Source organism: Cnephaeus nilssonii, assembly GCF_951640355.1.
Source record: "Cnephaeus nilssonii genome assembly, chromosome: 13".
Classification (NCBI taxonomy): domain Eukaryota; kingdom Metazoa; phylum Chordata; class Mammalia; order Chiroptera; family Vespertilionidae; genus Cnephaeus; species Cnephaeus nilssonii.
The window spans coordinates 51,027,522-51,046,916 of NC_137084.1; the positions used below are offsets into that span (position 1 = coordinate 51,027,522).

Genomic DNA, 19,395 nt, shown 5'->3' on the forward strand with positions numbered 1-19,395 from the left:
CTAGAATAGAGCCTGACTCCTGGTGAGAACCCAACAAATGCTCAATGCATATGCTCCTTGCTCTGTTCAGCTGCAGGCACAGAGGGCCTTCAAAGGATAGGGTCAGAAGCTGCACTCCTGAGCTAACCTGAGAAACCTGGCTCTGTGCTGACCCTCTCCCCTCCTGCGGGAAAGCCCTGGAGTGGCCCTTCCTTCCCTGAGTCTGGCACCCCGTGTTCTGGGGGGAGCCCTGGACCCTGGTGACTAACGTGACAGCCACCCTGTGTCACACACCCCCAATGCCCTTTTTGCCCTGTTTTAGGTAACCCAGCTTATTCTCGGTTTCTGCTGATTTTGACTCGAGTTTCTGTTCTGCTCTGTTCTCTCTGTGTGTCTCCCGAACGCATTTTACCAATCTCGTTGCAGTTCTGCCTGGTGCAAGTTGCCAGGGACAGGTAGAAAGGCGGGTAAAGCTCAGGCCTGTCTTTGAGGCGCTCACAACCTAGTGGTGGAGGCAGTCTTGTAATTACACAGAGAACTGCAGTTCAGACGGCTAAGAGCTTGGTACAGGTTCCAAGGACAGGGAGAACACAGCGGCTTCCCTCTCTGCCCTGAGAACGCTGTGTTGTACACACAGGGAAGCCTTGGAGGGGCAGTGAACTTGGCTCTTTTTAATGAAAAGAGAAATTTTCCGATGGGCGTCCACGCTGAAAAGAGGATCCTTACCTGCACTGGGCAGAAACATGGCACAACTGTTAGCAGATTGACCCAGTAGCTCCAGCTTTTCATCCTCAACCCCAGTCTGTCACACCTCCCAAGAGGAGAACGAGCCCCCGAAAGGGGACAAAAAAAGATGGTGTCTGATTGTCTGATGGGACTAGACAAGCCTTTTCCATCCATATCTCTTTGTGTTTTGACTCTCTCTCTCTCTCTCTCTCTCTCTCTCTCTCTCTCTCTCTCTCTCTCTCTTTCTCTCTGTCTCCCTCCCTCCCTCCCTCCCTCCCTTACTCCCTTCCTCCCTCTCTCACTCCCAGTTCCCCCGGTATCTGGTATATGATACAGCTTAGGTCCTACAAAGATGGCAACATGGGAGAGGCTAGAAGGAAAGGCAAACAGGGCAGGCTGCTTAGACCTGCCTCTAGTCAAAGGGAGGCCTCCACACTGTTAAGGTTAAGGAGTTTGACCCAAGCAGGGTAGAGTCATAAAGCAATTTAGGGACCATAGCTCAGGTAGTAACAAGACTATTAAAGGAGCAAGAAATCAACATCTATCATGTTGAATCATGTGTGTGTGTGGGGGGGGGGGAGGTCTTTTTGTTACCAGAACCTAGCCTACACACACACTAATTTAAAAAACTGACTATAATACTAGGTAGAATGAAGTAAATGCTTGGTACAGATATGAGCCATGTGCTTAGAAGAGAACAAACAAAGAAACAATGGTATTTTCTACTCAATATGCATTGTCTAGCATAGCAGATTGTATCCTCACAATAACACTGCGTGGTATAGCTCAGGAGACAGAGCTTTGAAAAATTAAAGAATTTACACCCCATCACAAAACTATTGGTAGAAGGGAATACAAACTAAGTGCCACTTCAGAACCTACAGTCTTTCCACAACACCATGTTACCCCTTGTAGTGGAGGCCAAAGATGGTTTGTTTGACAGGGGCTGGTGTTTGAACTAGGCCTGAGACAATGAGGAGGGCATACAAACCAAGCATTGGAAGCAGCCCAAGGTATTCTGTATATATCATACTCTTATGCAAATTAAGCCATGTGTCAGTTACCTAGAGTTATATCATGGTGGCTACATACTGGAAACAAAATTTGTTTAAATCATAAACTGACTTTCTGGAGAGCTAATTAGTATGTTTGATTTGAGTATGCATTTTTCCTCCTTATGCAGGTACACAAGTCTCTGCGGTGATGGGCCGGTCTACCATCTGTCTAGGTAAATAACTGCCAGAAATCAGGGGCTGAAGCTCTTAGCAGTGAGGACACTCTGGTCTTGGCAGTTGGCTTATGCCTCCTCATGCAGAACACACCAATTAAAGGGACTATTAGGCTCCCATTAGATCCCAGTGGGATTCATTAGAAGAAAATCTTGTAGACTATTTCATTGAAGAACGTGTAGTTGGCTAGCCCAGAAGAGTGATTTAATTAGAGGATTAAAATCTCATTGAAGTAGATTCCAGAATGAAATGGTTTCTGTCAAAACTACATGGAGATCATTGTCCTGGGACCAAAAAAAAAAAAACAAAAAAAAACAAAACAGAACATACCAAGTATCCTCGGCTCTCTTTTTTTAATGGACAGATGGCTGCAGGGCTTCATGGCTTAATCACTTTAGGTCCAAGCATATAAGACTAATTTTCATTGGGTCTGTCTTGTCATGATTAAACCATATTCATATTGTAGATCTCAATTCCCCCTTCCAGTGCTACAAAACTGTGAAGTCACTGGGGGCCTGGGTCCCCAAACAAAATCCATGTTCAGTTAGGCAGCCAGCAGCAGCAGAGAGGAAAGAGAAGCTTCAACTTTGTAACAGGGAGAGTGTAGAAGACAGTTGGTGGGTGGGAAAAGGCCTGGGATGATATAGCACAAAGTCACAGTCCCTGCTCCCAAGCAATCCAGAGGCAGCCATGGGAACCCACAAGTGCAATCTGGTGTGGCAGGTAAGGACATGTGGTGGCTCACACACTACAGGTGCATCCGAGTCACCTGGGGGATGCGTGATCACAGATTGCCAACCCCACTGGTGATATAAGTGTCCTATTGCTGCTGTAACAAATCACCACTTTTACTGGGTTAAAACTGCCTTAGGTAGGATGTGAAAAAATGTTTCTTTCAATTCACTTGAGGTTAGAATAATTTTTATTATTTTCCTCATCTTATTTATTGCTTTTGCTTGAAATTCTATTACCTTTATCTATATTTTCTCTCAGTCCTTTGAAAATAACTAAATTTATATTTGTCAAAATGAGGTTAAATCAGAAGTCTTTAATTTATTGAAATGTTCCAAAACATCTTTTGGAAGTTCAGTTTAAGTACTATATTAAAATTTTAGAATTATATAGGCTTTGAAAAAAATACTAAGTGTATTTCTGACAAAGGAGAAATTCAATTTTTGACAAAGGGTCAATAAGAACTAAATAATCTGCTAATAACTTTATGCATCTAATGGATCACAAGAAATTTCTACAGACTGTCTCCTGACAGCTTAACATTTCAAACCTTGTTTCTCCTCTACTGCTCACATTTCTCCTGGACCAGTCACTTTAGAACAGGTTCTATTGCAGTACAACCTCTGACCCTGCACCTTGTTTTAATGATGCTCAGCGAGTGTATGAGGGTTCCTGGAAACCTTTCCTGTGCTGAACAGCTAGCAATAACATCTCTCCATGGAAGAGATATAAAACAACATAGATACATCCACTAAACTCAAACTAAATGTATCCCCACTTAACTTCCCATTAGTGGCATATGAAAAATTCCCGTGGCCTCTCCAATAGCATCCAACACAAAGTAAAGTGTGCTGGTGGGGCAATTGAAGAGGAAAGAGACAGGTATTCTAACCAGTTGCATGAAGCTAAAAGTATCTTACTTTTTACAGACAACAGAATGGTGATTACCAGAGAAAAGGACGAGTGGGGGAGGGCAAACTGGGTAAAGAGGTCATATATGCTGTGCCCTCGGTGGTCCCGGATCTGTCTCTCGTTTCAACCGTGTTTGGATGGAACAGACCCAGGGACGCCCCTTCTTCCAGCTTCTCACCACCCTCCAGCGTCTTATCCAGTCACCACCTTCAGAACCACCTCCAGGACCAGCCAACACACCGGGATTTTTTTCTACCTTAACTCCTTATTGCCGAACAATGATGAGCTCCCAAATTCATTGGAATTACTCCACAGAGGTGGAGGCTGCAGTCAACCACCTGGCCAGCCTGCATCTGCGGGCCCCCACACCTACCTCCCTCTGGGCTTCTATTTCGACCACAAAGTTGTGGCTCTGGAGGGCATGGGCCACTTCTTCCACAAGTTAGTGGAGAAGAAGCCAAGGGCGCTGCTGAGCATCTCTTAAAGTTGCAAAACCAGCGCGGTGGCCACATTCACTCCCAGGACGTGCTGAAGCCTTCCCAAGATGAGTGGACAAAACTCAGGGCACCATAGAAGCTGCGCTGGCCTTGGAGAGGAACCTGAACCAGGCCCTTTGGGAGCTGCAGTCTCTGGTTCTACCTGAGCAGACCCTCATCGCTGTGACTTCCTGCAGAACCGCTTCCTGGGTGAGCAGGTGAAACTCATCAAGGAGATGGGGGACCACCTGACTAACATCCCCAGGCTTGCTGGCCCCAGGCTGCACTGGAGGAGTATCTCTTCGAAAGACTCACCCTCAAGCACAACAAGGAGCCTTTGGAGTCCGGAGGCCTTTGAGGGGCCCCTCTGCATTCCCCTGATGTCTGGCCTTTACCTGAGCCTCTTCTGGAAACTACTAGTCATTTTTTTAACCACCCTGAAGCCCTCTCCCATGCATCAGACCAAATGAAACAATAAAGCTTTTTGTAGAGAAAAAAAAAGTCATATATACACTGAGTGGCCAGATTATTATGATCTCTGAATGCATAATAATCTGGCCACTCAGCATATATATATATATATATATATATATATATATATATATATACACACACACACACACTGGTGCATGAATTCGTGCATGGGTGGGGTCGCCCAGCCTGGCCAGGGGGAGATGAAATGGGCAGTTGGCCAGCCTGCATGCTGGTCGAACTCCTGGTCCAGGGGAAATTTTTCATATTTTATTATATAAGATATACACTGAGTGGCCAGATTATTATGCATTCAGAGATAATATTATCTGGCCACTCAGTGTATATGGTAATGGAAGGAAACTGGACTTTTGGTTTATGATAAGGATGCAGTAGAGTACACAGTATCAAATTATAATATTGTACAGCTGAAATTTAGATAATGTTATTAACCAATGTTACCTCAATAAATTTAATTTTAAAAATAATAAAAATACAAGTGTCTTACTTTTGCCCTGGCCGGGTGGGTGGCTCAGTTGGTTGGAATGTTGTCCCATGAACCAAAAGGGTTGCAGGTTTAATTCCCAGTCAGGGCACATGCCTAGGCTGCAGGTTCAATAACCTGTCATTGTGCATACAGGAGGCAACCAATCCATGTTTCTCTCTCTCATCAATGTTTCTCTCTCTGTCTCAAATTAGTGAACATATTCTTAGGTGAGGATTAAAAAAAAGTATCTTACTCCTGAAAGTTTTATAAAGCATAACTATATGAACACATTGCCAGGGACCAACCACACACACACACACACACACACACACATACACACACACACACACACACACACACACACACCCTGGGCCTGTGCAAGCAAGAAGCCTTAAAGATAGAACTTCACGGGCTTCATGATAAATCTATCTCCAATTCCTGTTGTTGATCTGATTAGCCACACACCCCATTGTATTGGTCAAGGTAACTCTAACTTCTGTAACAAACACAAAGATGTGTAATGGCTCAAAGATGATAGAGGTTTATTTCTTGCTCACATGAATTCCAGAAGAGGTTTTCTTCATTGACACATGCTCTCCTCTAAATGGGGACATGGAGACCCAGATTCCTTCCATCTTTGGCTCCACCTTCAACACATGAATCCCAAGACTACCAGGACCGTCTGTATCAAACCACAAAAGGAGAAAAGCACGGAAGATCACACCAGGGAGGTTTTATGGGCCCAACCTACAAGCGAACATACCACTTCCATTCACATTCCGTCACCTAAAGCTGAGTCACATGGACGTTTCTAACTGCAAGCCAGGAGCTAAGAGTGGAAACCCTGACTTCATCACAGTTCAGGTCTACAGAGGTTCCTGGATTTCATTCTGCATCATTTTGGTTTTGTTTTTGTTTTTGTCTGACTTTTTAAATTTAAATTCTTTATTGTTTAAAGTATTACATAAAGTCTTCTTTTTCCCCCATTGACCTCTCCCCAACCACTCCAACCCCCCAGCACATGCCCTCACACCCCTACAATCTGTGTCCATTGGTTATGCTCATATGCATGCATACAAGTCCTTGGTTGATATCTAACCCCCCCTGTACCCACCCACCCCACCCCTGCCTGCCTTTTTTCTTAGAATGGACGTTCATTCTGTTCAATGCTTCTATGATTCTGGCTCTATTTTTGTTCATCAGTTTATGTTGTTCATTATATTCCACATATGAGTGAGATCATGTGATATGTATCTTTCTCCAACTGGCTTATTTCACTTAGCATAATGCTCTCCAGGTCCATCCATGCTGTTGCAAATGGTAAGAGCTCCTTCTTTTTTACCGCAGCGTAGTATTCCATTGTGTAGTGTACCGCTGTTTTTTAATCCACTCATCTGCTGATGGGCACTTAGGCTGTCTCCAAATCTTAGCTATTGTAAATTGTGCTGCAATGAACATAGGGGTGCATATATCCTTTCTGATTGGTGTTTCTGGTTTCTTGGGATATATTCCTAGAAGTGGGATTACTGGGTCAAATGGAAGTTCCATTTTTAATTGTTTTAAGAAACTCCATACTGTTTTCCACAGTGGCTACACCAGTCTGCATTCCCACCAGCAATGCATGAGGGTTCCTTTTTCTCCACATCCTCGCCAGCACTTGTCATGTGTTGTTTTGTTGATGATAGCCATTCTGACAGGTGTGAGATGGTACCTCATTGTCATTTTGATTTGCATCTCTCAGATTATTAGTGACTTTGAGCATGTTTTCATATGCCACTTGGCCTTCTGTATGTCCTCTTTCGAAATGTATATTTAGGTCATTTGCCCATTTTTTTTATTGGATTGTTTATCTTCCTTTTGTTAAGTTGTATGAGTTCCCTGTAAATGTTGGAGATTAAACCCTTATCTGAGATAACATTGGTAAACATGTTCTCCCATGCAGTGGGCTTTCTTGTTGCTTTATTGATGGTGTCTCATCCTGCATCACTTTGAAGTCGGTGTACAAGCAGACAGATAGACAGTTACCTTAATCTCCGTTTGGTGGTTGCTAGAGCAGGCACAAATTTAAGAGAGAAAGAAAAATCCATTCCTGTTACTTCTATGCCAAGGAAGCAAAAGACGATGGAGTCATTCTCAGGTATCACCACTAGATGGCTCTTTAGGTCTTCGTATTCCTCAAGTTCTGATGTGAGTTGCTCTTCAGTGGAGCAGGATAAAAGGATTTTCCAGTCATCTGAGCAGCAATATAAATGGCCCTATTCTTCCTGGCCTCACCCAAAGAACGGGTCTGGGCCTGCCTCCACCTCGGGCAGATTAACAACCGAGAGAAAAGAGAAGTCAGCGCTGTTAAACAGAGCGTGAGAGATGTCCACTGGGGGCGGAGACACTGAGCACATAGGACCTGGCCAAAGCCCCAGCTCTGCCCGAATCAGCGGGACAGAGCCTCACACAGACTCCGTTTCAGCATCTGTGAAATGGAGACTATAGCACTATTGTAATTTAATACAGGCTTCCTGCCTTTTCACGTTCTTTCACAAGCACCCGCTATTTTTGTCCCCACGGCATCCATGTGTGGCCAGCATTAGGCGTTATTGGTCCCTCTTTGAAGGTGGGAGAAAACTAAGGCACTAAAATGAAAACTTGCCTGATGTCACAGGGCAAGTGAGGGGAAGATGCGGAGTCCAGATTCCTCACATTGTTCCCTGCTTTGCTTTCTATAAAATACGGACAATGCTTTCCTTCCTTGCACCTCGCTAGGGCAAGCCAGATACGTAACATCATCAGTTTTTAGAGGGGAAAACACTGAGATTTAGGGAGGTGTAAGCAACCTGCCCATTTTGGCGGGGATAAGACTGTAATTTACATTTCAGATTTCCTCTTTTCAACATCAAACACTTTTACTGGCCGAAAGGACTGATTTTCTTCCCTTGCTGCCACATACAGTATAAATATTTAAATCCTTTTTAACTGTGTACAAAAGACCTTATTCCTCTCTCCCATCAGATATTATCCTGTGATTTGGCCAATGCAAGATTAGCCCCACCTTTTACATGCTCTAGTTGTACATGTTGACAACTATGTGGGGGGCTGTGGGGGACAAAACAGGTGAAAACAGAGGGGCAAGCAGCCAGTCCTCCAGCGCCTCTGTACGAAGCACCTGGCACAGAGCAGCGATTTTCAAATGGGGTTCCAGCCGGGCCCAGCTGCACCAGCCACTTCAGCAGGTGTTGGTGGAACCCTGGGCTGTTTTTCAAGCCCTCTTCTCCCCTGAGGCGATACTTTAAAAAACAGCCTGGACTGAGGACCGTTCTGCTCTCCAAGGTAAGATCAGTCCTAAAAGTCTATGATTTGCTCTTATATCTGAAACTTTAACCTTAGCCAAAAGGAAAGGAAAATCTCACTCAGAAGAATTGTATCAAACTGACCTAAAAGTCAGCTGCACATATTAGCTTAGAATTGGAAACCAGTAACTAACCAACAGGACTTTGATCTTCCACAGCAGGGGTCCTCAAACTTTTTAAACAGGGGGCCAGTTCACTGTCCCTCAGACCGTTGGAGGGCCAGACTATAGTTTAAAAAAAAACAACTATGAACAAATTCCTATGCACACTGCACATATCTTATTTTGAAGTAAAAAAACAAAATGGCAAAAACACCCGCATGTGGCCCGCGGGCTGTAGTTTGAGGACGCCTGTTCCACAGACTCCAGATGAAATTCACAGCTAAAGAGGGGATTGTGTTCTCCGACCTGTGATTTTCAGAATCACGAATATCTGCTAATGCCTTCATGTGGCAGGTGGCAGAGGCTATGCTGGAGCCTGTTTAATTTTCAGTTCCTCTCACGACCACCCAGAGACCAGGGTGATAGATGGTAACACTGATACTCACAAATGGTCAAGTAACTGACTTACCCATTGCTTGTAAATAGCGGAATTAGTTATAGCCAACTCTTAGAAATAAGGACACCAGCCATTGCCTAGGAGTCTGCTATGTGTCTGGCCTATTGCCTATAGTATATACCTACTAATCCTCATGCTAACCCTGAAACTTGGGGAATCTTATTATTATCTCTCTCCAGGTGAAGAAAACAACACTTAGAAAGGGTCAACGATTCTACCAAGGGCATCACTAGGAGAAGGCAGTGCAGTGTGGCTATGCCAGGTCCAGGGTTGCTGTGTTGTCCAGATTTCCACTTCAAATTTACCCTTTTGCAAAGCAATTTGCTTTGCAAAAGGGTGAATTTGAAGTGGAAAACCAGTAGTTCTGATGTCTCCCCATTTTCCTGCTTGCTCCGGGCAGTGGCTATTAACACACAGGAGCAATGGAGAGGCCTTCCCAGCTGAGCTGTGGCCTTGCTCAGAGCGAGGACAGGAATTAAAGTCATGCCGCAGCGCTTCCTGTTCCCTCGTGCCATTGTGTGGCCTGGCTTTGTGCAGAATGGCTTTTCTTACAATGTGCTGGCAGCAACCCCTGACCCGGGCCTGTGCCAAGGTGATTCAGATTCTGCCTGAGTTCTGGGCTACCATTCAAATGCGTCCTGAGTTCCTCCGGGCCACTTTATCCCCTGCCATGCACTGAAACCCCGTTGTTATGGCAGAATTGATGAAGAGATCGGATTCTGAGCCCCGCTCCGCATGGGGACTGGGTGTCCTGGGGCTCCCTGCAGGCCTGCTCCTGCGGAAGGTCCGGGCGCAGAGCATGCTGGGAGCGCACCGCGCCTGCCCACCCAGCCACTTCTGTCCTTTGTGCGGGGTGTTGCTTTGTTTTCTGCGGTAAAGGCTCCCTCCGCCAGTGCTCCCGACGAAGCCGCTCCCAGCTCCGGTGAAGGGGCCGGTTAGTCACGGATTCCGAGTCATTGTGGAGGGACGGGACGGGGCGTTTTCAGTGCCGGAGCTTCCAGGGACCTTTTAAATCCTGAGATTAAAATCCGGGGCATCCAGGGCCCTTCCTCCCTGGATGCAGGGAAGGGAGGGACCAGGAAGTCCAGGACTCTTTTCCTGCTCTCTGGCAATAATGGTAACAGTAATAGGGTTTTAAAAGTGTCTTGATATTATGCTGGGTCTTTATAGGAATCATCTAATGCACCATTCAAACCACCTGGCTAAAGTAGGCAGCCCCCCCCCCCCCCCCCCCCCACGGCGGCCTCTACAGAAGGCAGGTGGTTCTTGTCTAGTCACAAAAGTTGCCACCTAGACTAGGATAGTCAGGAATAGGAAATAAACTGGGAACACTGGGGGAGCCTCCCTTAAAAGTAAGGAGCCCCATTGTCTTAGCTCAGGCTGCTGCACTTACCACCTGGGGGTCCTCAACAACAGACATTTATTGCTCACACTTCTGGAGGCTGGGAGTGTCTAAGATCGGGGTGCCAATGTGGTTGGGTCCTTGGTGAGAGCTCTCTCCTGGTTTACAGATGGCTGTATTCTCTGTGTCCTCCTCACCTGCAGGGAGACTGAGCTAGCTCTCTGGCCTCTTCTTATAAGGGCGCTAATCCCATTCATGAGCGCTCCACCCTCAGGACCTAATCACCTCCAAAGGCCTCACCTCCAAATACCATCACATTGGGGATTAGGGTTTCAATATATGAGTGTGGGGGGGACACAAACATACAGCCCATAATACCCACAGTTCCAGGACAGGATTTAAAAGAAAAAGCTGATGACTCCGGTGGATACTAGAAAGAGAGGAAGGAGAGCATTGGTGACACTGGGTCTCTGAGGGGACAGGAGCCAGAACCAGTTCTGGCCCAGTGCTCCTAGGCCCTGCTCCTGAGGGAAGAGATCACCTTCCCACGGTGTACATGGGCCTTCTCAGCAAATGGGAGCAGCTGCAGCAGCATGTCTGTTCTTCTGAGTAGGACCCGTTTTCAGCGGTGATCTTCAGGGACAAGACAGGTGGAAACAGAGGGGCTACCTATTTCGTGCCTTTGTGCAAATTTTAAAAACAAGATATCCCCTCCTTGTGTGCACTTCTTGGCAGCAGTAGAGTAAGCATAGGTTGGATTTCAGTCTGCACTCATCTCCTTGGCTGTGCAGGCTCCACAGTGCGTACAATTTGTACAACTCTCAGTTGCATAACTAGCAATGACAGTAGCAGATTTAACAGATGCCAGTTCTAGACTCACTTGAATGGCAAAGCCAACCTGGGTCCCCTTTTTGGACTGTTTGTCTTTTGGACTATAGAAGCTTCGTGTTCTGGCAACCTCTAGGAAGAGGGGAAAGACTCTGAGGGCAGAGAGAGTAAGACTTTATGCAAATAAGGCATTAGGTGCTTGAGCAATCCACTGGACATAAAAGAAGCTTAGCCACAGTTGTCCCCAAATTGTGGAGATATTCCTGCAACTTATGCTACTGCTCACTGCATGCTCTTCTGATTTTCATGTCTTCTATGTAGGTAGATACCAGGGATGCTCCTGGTCAGGCATAAGTTATTTTGGTTTATGTGTTTTGCTGCATATTAGCAAGAGGACTTATGGTTTATACTTGTGAACTTGGACAGTGTGAGTCAGTTTCCCAGCATTGAATCAGTTCTGGGTCAATGACCAAGTAAATACCAGATGGAAAACAGGCTTTAACCTGGGCAAATGGTAGTAACATAGAGCTAAATTCAGGCGCAGAGAGCAAGAGTGCCCTGTTGAATTAACAATGTCTCACATGACTGCAGGAGTGGGTCCCTGCCACGCCTTTGCCAACCTTGGGCCACATCAAATTTCTGCAAATGCCTGTTTTGTCCTGCCCTCCCTTTTCCATAGGGCCTCTGGCCACTCTCTTGCACTTTCCTCACACACTATTGCTGCTGCGTGAAGCTAACCAGAAGCTGTGTCGGGGCAGGGACCCTGCATGTTTCCATGTCCATCTTTCCCATCACTTATCCCACCACTTAGAACAGCACCTGCCCCCAGGAGGGACTTAATAAAAATGAGTGACTCACTGTCCCAGTTTGCCTGGGACTGAGCGGTATTTCTTGGTAAGTGGAACTTTCAGTGGTAAAACTGAGGCAGTCCTAGGCAAACTGGGATAGTTGGCCACCCTAAGACTTAGCAGGGTTAAAGTTTAAGTAGCAGGTGAGATGGAGGCAAAATGTGTGGATTCTTTTCCTGAGAGAGACTCGACTCTAAAGAGAAGACAGAGTACTATCTAGAAAGGGGAAACAGGGTTGAATTTTTCAGCTTTCTATCCCCCCTCTTTCTTATTTTTAAACCATTTTAAAGCCTTCTTTCTAGGATGAGAGGAAAAGTGAGGATGAACCTGGAGATAGAGGAGACTTAGGATCATTGATGGAGCAGCATCTTGTCCTCACAAAGTGGGAGGGGCAGGAAGCTGAGCTGTGAGGGCAGGAAAAGGTCTTGTCTGTAGAGAGAACTCATGTGTGAAGGTGGGCTGGGAAATGGGGGGGCAATTACAACAGGTGTTCTCCATATTGTCAGGACGTGGTGTGAGGAAAGGGAGAGAGTGGGGCTTGAATGGAGATAAGAAAAGGTTTGGAACAACCTTTAGAGGATGCAGGAAGACACTAAAACACACTCCAGGCACCAAGGGATGCCCAGCTGAATTGGGGAATTGTGACTATGCAACATACAGTGTAATTACTGACGAGGCTACGATCCCCTGCCTGTCCAATCTGATACAATTACAAGCCTATTACAACGCATTATTGGTCTTGAAAAAATATCTACCATTGCACTTAAAAAGAATGTTCAATGGCAAGTATGTGGCTAAACAAGAGATACAAATACTTTCTAATAGGCTGCAGTAGAAAATGACATAAGAGAGGAAGCAACTGTATGTTGAGCCCTTGGTAGGACTGTTATTAATGGGCAGTACTTACTGTACTGTGGTAGATGTCATGGTCAGACACACATGTGCTCAGACTGAAAGGCAATGTGGGGGGGGAGAAGAATCAGAGATGGGGCAACTGGGGGGCTGCATAGGGGCCAAACATACATTCTTGCCATTGTGGATAGCAGGGTGGTTTGGAGCCTTGGCCTCCTGGGACTAGAACTACTCACTCCCTCTTGGTGGGAATTTATACATACCCTATTCCAACTCCCATAATAACCACTTGTGATAGTTACCAATTTCACCAATGGAAAGACTGCATTTTAATATAGCTAAATAACTGGCCCATGGCTGGTGAATCAGCAGAGATGAGATGTAGCTAAGTGGATTGACTTAGCCCCTCCCCTTGTCTTTCTCACTTTTTACCTATATAATAATAAGGATACTAACAATACCTACCCACAAGCCTTAGTAAGAATTAAATGAGATCATTTATGTGAATGAGATCATTTATGTGAATGTTCTAGGCACCCCACCAACGCTGCTTGTATATTCTTCCAGCATAGAAGAATAGTGGTTCTCAACTAGCAGTGATTTTGACCTCTAGGGGACATGTGGTGATGGAGTTGTTTTGTGTGTGTGTGTGTGTGTGTGTGTGTGTTTGTTTTTTAGGTTTTGGGTTGTTTTTTTTTGTCACAACTAGGGGAGTGCTATTGGTATCTAGCAGGTAGAGGCCAGAGATGCTGCTAAACATTTCACTATGCACTGGACAATCCCCACAGCAAAGAATTATCCTGCCTAAAATGTCAATACTGGTGAGGTTGAGAAGCCCTATGGTACATAATGCAGGGGACTGGGAACCATATACACTAACAAAACACAATAGAGCCTCGCAAGTAACAGGCAAGTCGTGGTGCTAAGACACTTGTAGATCTGGATCCTGAGCCCACTAGTTACTTTTAGCAACTTATTTAACCTGTCTGAGCCTCACTTCCCACATGGGAATAATAATAGTACCTACCTCACGGGTTTGTCAAGCTTAGCTCAGGGCTGGCACAAGGAAACATAGTGCTTTCATTATTAATGAAAGGCAGGGCAAGTAAGATGCTGGGAGAGAGGCACCTTGTTTTAGTAAACCAGGGAAGAAGAGGAAATTAAGAAACATTGCAGTGACACTATAGCCTTCATAATTGTCATAGGTTATTGTTTTCCTACCATGCAATTCTATCCTGGATGGTACTCATCACCAAATAATACTGATAAATTAAATGATTGTTGAACAATATTCTGCTAACACAATGGAATTAATCAGTTTCACCGCTTTGGAAGAAATTCTATAGACACCAATTTTCTGGAGTTAACAAAAGCTCTTTTCATCGTTAATAAGACTCATTGCTCTATTACCCTCTGGTGCTTTCTTAAGAAATGTTTTATTCAAAAGAAAGTGATTCGGTGATGACATTTTAAGTTGTATGCCATGGCTTGATAACCATTTGCTTCCCTACCACCCCTCTCCCCACCAAAAAAAAATTCCTTTCTGAAAATATTGCAGTACTTTTGATTTGTGCAAACATTGACCTGGATTTAAAAATCTTCTGCAAGAGCACTGAGGTTTTGACTTTCTCAGATGTAGATATTCTTATAATCCTGTCTTGGCTGCCTGGGACAGAGGCAGCTCTCCTTTGCAACATAATCAACAGGCAACATCTTCTATTTTCTGGGTGTTGGTCACTGTTTGTATTTTCATCATCAGGTCTGCAGAGCTGAAGGGCTCCCCCGTTCCTCTCCAGCTGCTCACTTCCCACCCAGTCTTTCCTCCTCTGCCCTCAGCCATCCTGGTCGTGCTGTGTGTACACTTCGTGGCTGGGTATAACATGTCTGGCTTTTCCCAAATCTCTCTCAGATAACAGATCAGCCTCCTCACTCCGGGGGGGGGGGGGGTGGCCTTCAGATTCCATTCATCAAACCTGTTTTTTAGGGAACTTCACACCCTTTGCCATTTCTTCCACTGGGGAGAGTGTGGGTAGAGGGAGTGAGGAAGCACAGGGAGGAAGAAAGGAACAGAGGGAGGAATGGAGCAGGAGGAGAGCCGGAGGGAGGGTGCACGGCTTATAAAGAAAAAGGCAATCAGCAGGCGACTAGAGGGGCCAAAAAAGAGCAAGAGACTGGGAATTCTAATGGCTTCCACATCAGCCTGCGGAACCAATCAAGCACTGCAGCGGCTTCAAGGCACGTTATGTATTTCCTCTCTGAGCTACCCAGCCAACTGAAGTGAGAAGTGGAGGGACAGTGCCACCCTCACCCTCTCTGATGAGGACATTTGGATGCAAAGAGTTTGTAACTTGCCGGGGATGCCCCTCCCAGAGTGGTTGAAGAATGGAAGAAGGAAAGAAGAGAAATGGATCCCAGGTTTGCCCAACTTAAGCCTCTTCTATAAGAGGTTTGCAAGAAAAGCTGAAACAAAATCATCAGAGAGAGCAATGAGAAGCCAGACAAGGAAAGAGAGGAAGGACACTGATTTGAGTGGAAAAGAAAGATAAAGAGATGGAAAAGGAGAAAAGCTTAAGAGGAAGAGTGACAGAGAGGAGACTCACCCTCAAGGACCAGCACAAGGGAGGTCAGCGGAGGACCCCTGGCCTCCTGCCCTTAATAACTCTAACGAGGTAAAGAGACCACACGGGAAGCCATCCCGAATCCATAACTATAAACCTCCGCTCCAGTCTTTTCAATGTAGGCTTTAACCCATGGTGCACTCAGGAGAGGGAGGGAGAGGACCAGCGCACTGTTTGGAAGGGGCGATGACACGAATACACACTGACCTTTTGCTGGAAAGCTGGAGTGAGGACAGGTGGCTACAGAAGCCACCTCTTGCCCCTTCTGCCATGCCCACTCCATTACCCAAACCCTGCCTTGGTGCCTTGGCTCATCTGTCCCAGTTAGAACCCGCCAACGGCTTTTTTTTTTTTTTTAAATACTTGAGATTGTGATTAAAACAATGCCCAACTCCTCTTCGTCTCTTTTTCGTGTTTCTTTTATTCATTGAAACTTTTCATCCCGTTTCATCTCCACGCGCATTTCCCAATCGTCCTTTAGTTTTGGGGGAGACCCGGAGGAGTCTCCACAGCAGTCTCTCACGGGAGGGAGGGGTACCTCGCGTCAGTCCCGGGGCGCTCCCTCCTCCCCCGGGTCCCCTTCCCAAACCCCGTCGGGTCTCCAAAGGCTGGAGTAAGCGGCGCGCCCGTAGCCCGCGCACAAATCGTAGGACACCTGGCGGGGCGGCGGCGGCGGCGGCGGCGGGGGCAGGACGCAGTCCGAGAAGAAGGGGCCGAAAGAGGCCAAGGGGCCCGGCCCGTCCTCCGCGCCGGGGGAAGTGACCGCGGCGGGGTACAGGAGGCGTAAGGGCTCGGTCAAGGTCGAGCCGCCGCGGGGGGCCGCCAGGGACGGCTTCTTGGTCGGGGCACAGGCCGGGGCGCTCCAGGGCTCGGGGTACGGTAGGCTTCCCCCCATCGCCGGCGGCGCCTCAAAGAGGCCGGGCTCCAGCTCCGGGGGTCCCCGCAGGACCGTGGCGCCGGTGGGGAACACCTCCAGAGGCTCCGCGGCGAGCAAGACGCCCGCCTCGGAGCCGGCGCCGTAGTCGGGCCCCAGCAGCTCGAAGAACTCCAGGGTCTCGGGGCCCTTCTCCAGGTCGCACAGGTTCACGCCGCACCCCGACGGGCCGCACCCGCCGCCGCTCGTCCGGGACGGCTCGGTGAAGAAGGACGGGGGCAGGTTGCGGGCACGCAGCGGGACCTTCCGGGCGCCGGGGACCGCCGTACCCGCCGCAGGGCCGAGCGCATCCCCTCCCGCACCCCCAGCGCCCGCTCCGACGAGCCCGGCTGGGGGCGCCGCCCCCGAACCCCCGGCGGAACCGGCGCCCCCGGGTACGTGGCGCAGCGAGTCGAAGAGCGCAGCCAGGCTCTGGCTCTGCAGGCTGGCGGCCGCGGCCTGCGAGGCGTCCCGCCGGGGGGCCGCCTTGCCGGGGGCCGGGACCGCGGCCGTCTGCGCGCTGGGGGTGCCGAGCGCCCGCTTGGCCGGCGTGTCGGCGGCGCCCGGAGAGGGCGGGCCGGGGGGCGCGGCGCCCATCAGGCCGCTGCAGCGCTTGATCTGCTTCTGCAGGTACTTGCGGTGGTTCACCTTCCGCTTGGACTTGCCCGGCTTGTCCAGGGCCAGCTTGATGTTGCTGGACGCCGAGTCGATGAAGCTGAGCAGGTCGCGGGTGGCCTCGCGCACGTCCCCGCCCTCGGTGCCCGCCAGCAGCGCGCCCGCCGGCATCCCGGGCTCATCGTCCTCGAAACAGCAGCCCTTGTCCAGGGCTCCGAAGGCGCCCCCCAGCCCGTCCGGGGAGCCCCCGAAGCCGAAGGGGACGAAGGGGTGCGTGCTGAGGAGCGCCGCCTGCACCGCCATCGCCTCGTCTCCCCGGCGGCCCGCCGCGCGGCCGGTGCGCCCCCGCCCGGTTCCCGCCGGCTGCCCAGGCCCGGATCCCGGATCCCGGATCCCGTCCCGGCGCGGCCTCCTAGCTCCGAGCCGGCTCGCTGCTCGGCCTCCCGGGGGAGCTCATTAGATCTTGTAAGGGAGGGACACTGGGAGGGAGCGCGCGGCGACCGCCCCAGTGGCGGAGGGGAGGGGCTTACCGAGCTGGCTGGAGGGGAGGGGGGTCTGCTTTTCTAATTTTCTGGCCTTTCTCAAGCTCATCGCTTTAACCCTTTAGTTTCCCTTCGCCCCGCGGGTTTCTCGCGGCTAGTTCCCACCGCCAGAGGTGAGGATGGGACCGCCCCTCCGAAGACCTGGGTTTCACTCCCAGCCCTGGCCACAACAGCTCCAGCTACTGGGCACTTGCTAATGCCCTGTGATGTCCATCCTTGGCCTCATTTAATCTTTGAGCAATAGCCCTGTGGAGTACATGTTATTACCGCCATCTAACAAAAGAAGAAACTGAGCCTTGGAGAGTTTCAGTGAGTTGGTCAAAGCCATATCCAGTCTAATCTGACTCCAGAGCCATTCTAAGCCCTAGACAAAACGTGTGGTCTCTCCTGGCCTTGTTTTATTCATCTGTAAGTTGGGGGAAGGACACGTGTGTCTCTTCAAACTCTAGCCTTGGTGCTAAGATTCTAACTGGTGTTTCCACAGGACTCTCAATTTTAGTGCTCTTTCTTCGACTCATTGATTGTCAGAGGTAGTAATTAATGTATAGTAAATTGAGGCCAGGCTTGGCTCCTTTTTTATTAGTAGTAGATAGAAGGAGGCAAGGAAGAAAGGGGTTGCTCCCACTAAGCCAGCTGGTGCTTGAGAAAGAGCTCTGTGTGTATAAAACTCTCAGCATCTTCGAAAAAATATATGGGTTGGAATCTATAAGTCATACCATTTAGGTTGTCCTTCTGGAACTTCTGTTGCATTTCAAGAATCACCTTGAAGTTCACTTAGACCCAATTTCACCTGGGCAAAATCCTCTTGGGATAGAGAGAAAATGAACAATATGGTAAAATGTGGAAGATGATTCAGAAAAGACTTGGGTTCTGGTCTTAGACCCACCACTCAGTAGCTCTTGACTTGGGTTGAAATCCTTGCTCTGATAAGGATGGATTTGGGCAAACCAGTTGACCTCTTTCTGACTTAGCTTATTCATGTAAAATGCAGGTAAGGTTGCCCACCTCACAGGGCACTTGTGATATTTAAAAGAAACATGCTGTGGAAAAATTCTTATCTGTTGACTGTTCCATAGCGTGTGATGAGTATTTGCCTTTATTTATCTAAAACACAAAAAAGTTACTTTCTTCCCTTAAGTGTCTTTTCTATCACATTGTGCTCATGAGGATTAAATGAGATCATATATATGAAGACACTCTTGGTGTTCTCCAAATAAGTTTTTGTAGGTTAGGTACAGAGTCTGCATGGGGGAAGATATAAACCATCTATTTAAAAACATTTTTCTTTACGCCCCATTTTTTCAGGATATAGTAAAAACCATTAGTGAGTACCCAGAAGGCACAATCTTACCAAAGAAGAAAGGCTGGATGAACACTCTTCATTTAGGAGATGAAGTAGACACTTCCCAAGCCATCATAGCTTCAACAAACTAATCTTGAAATTCACGATGGCTCAATTATAATGTATCTTTCATTTGGATTTATACACACAGGATTTTGTCCTTTGTGTTTGGACTATTTCATTCTTGGTGATATTTGCACTCAGAAAAATTGTGTGGGCCTGACCTTGAATTGTACTTCTCACCCCTCAGATGTGGATGTCAGCTCTTCCCTTCCCCTTCCAGACAGGACCATTCCATACAGCTCAGGGTCTGGCAGCCAAGAACACTAACGTTTCCTTTTATCTTTTTTCTTTTTTAACCTTCTTTCAACTGATCAGCTCTTGCAAAACCCCGACACAGATTTCATGGGAAGATACATTTAATTGACATCTTTAGTCTGAAATATCTTTCTTCATACCCAAAGAGTTAGTTAAGCCCTAATATAATCATATTAAAAATCAATGGAATATGGAAAGATTCATATGTAAAAGTCTCTAAATTTCCAGATCATGTGTGTCCCAAGCATCACAGTGGATTTGGTGTT

General features: G+C 47.6%; 1 protein-coding gene and 1 pseudogene across 2 annotated transcripts; one reads left to right on the forward strand and one right to left on the reverse strand.

Annotated features, from left to right (window-relative positions):
• Positions 1-3,859: 3,859 nt before the first annotated feature.
• On the forward strand, positions 3,860-4,412 carry LOC307110150 (ferritin light chain-like; annotated as a pseudogene). Its single transcript has one exon. The product of its transcript is annotated as a ferritin light chain-like (transcript).
• Positions 4,413-15,943: 11,531 nt separating this feature from the next.
• FAM181B (family with sequence similarity 181 member B) lies at positions 15,944-17,230 on the reverse strand (the record flags this gene model as incomplete). The annotated part of the gene is made up of 1 exon (XM_079789520.1): positions 15,944-17,230. The coding sequence occupies one exon, from the start codon at positions 17,228-17,230 to the stop codon at positions 15,944-15,946; it is 1,287 nt and encodes a 428-aa protein (XP_079645646.1).
• Positions 17,231-19,395: the final 2,165 nt, after the last annotated feature.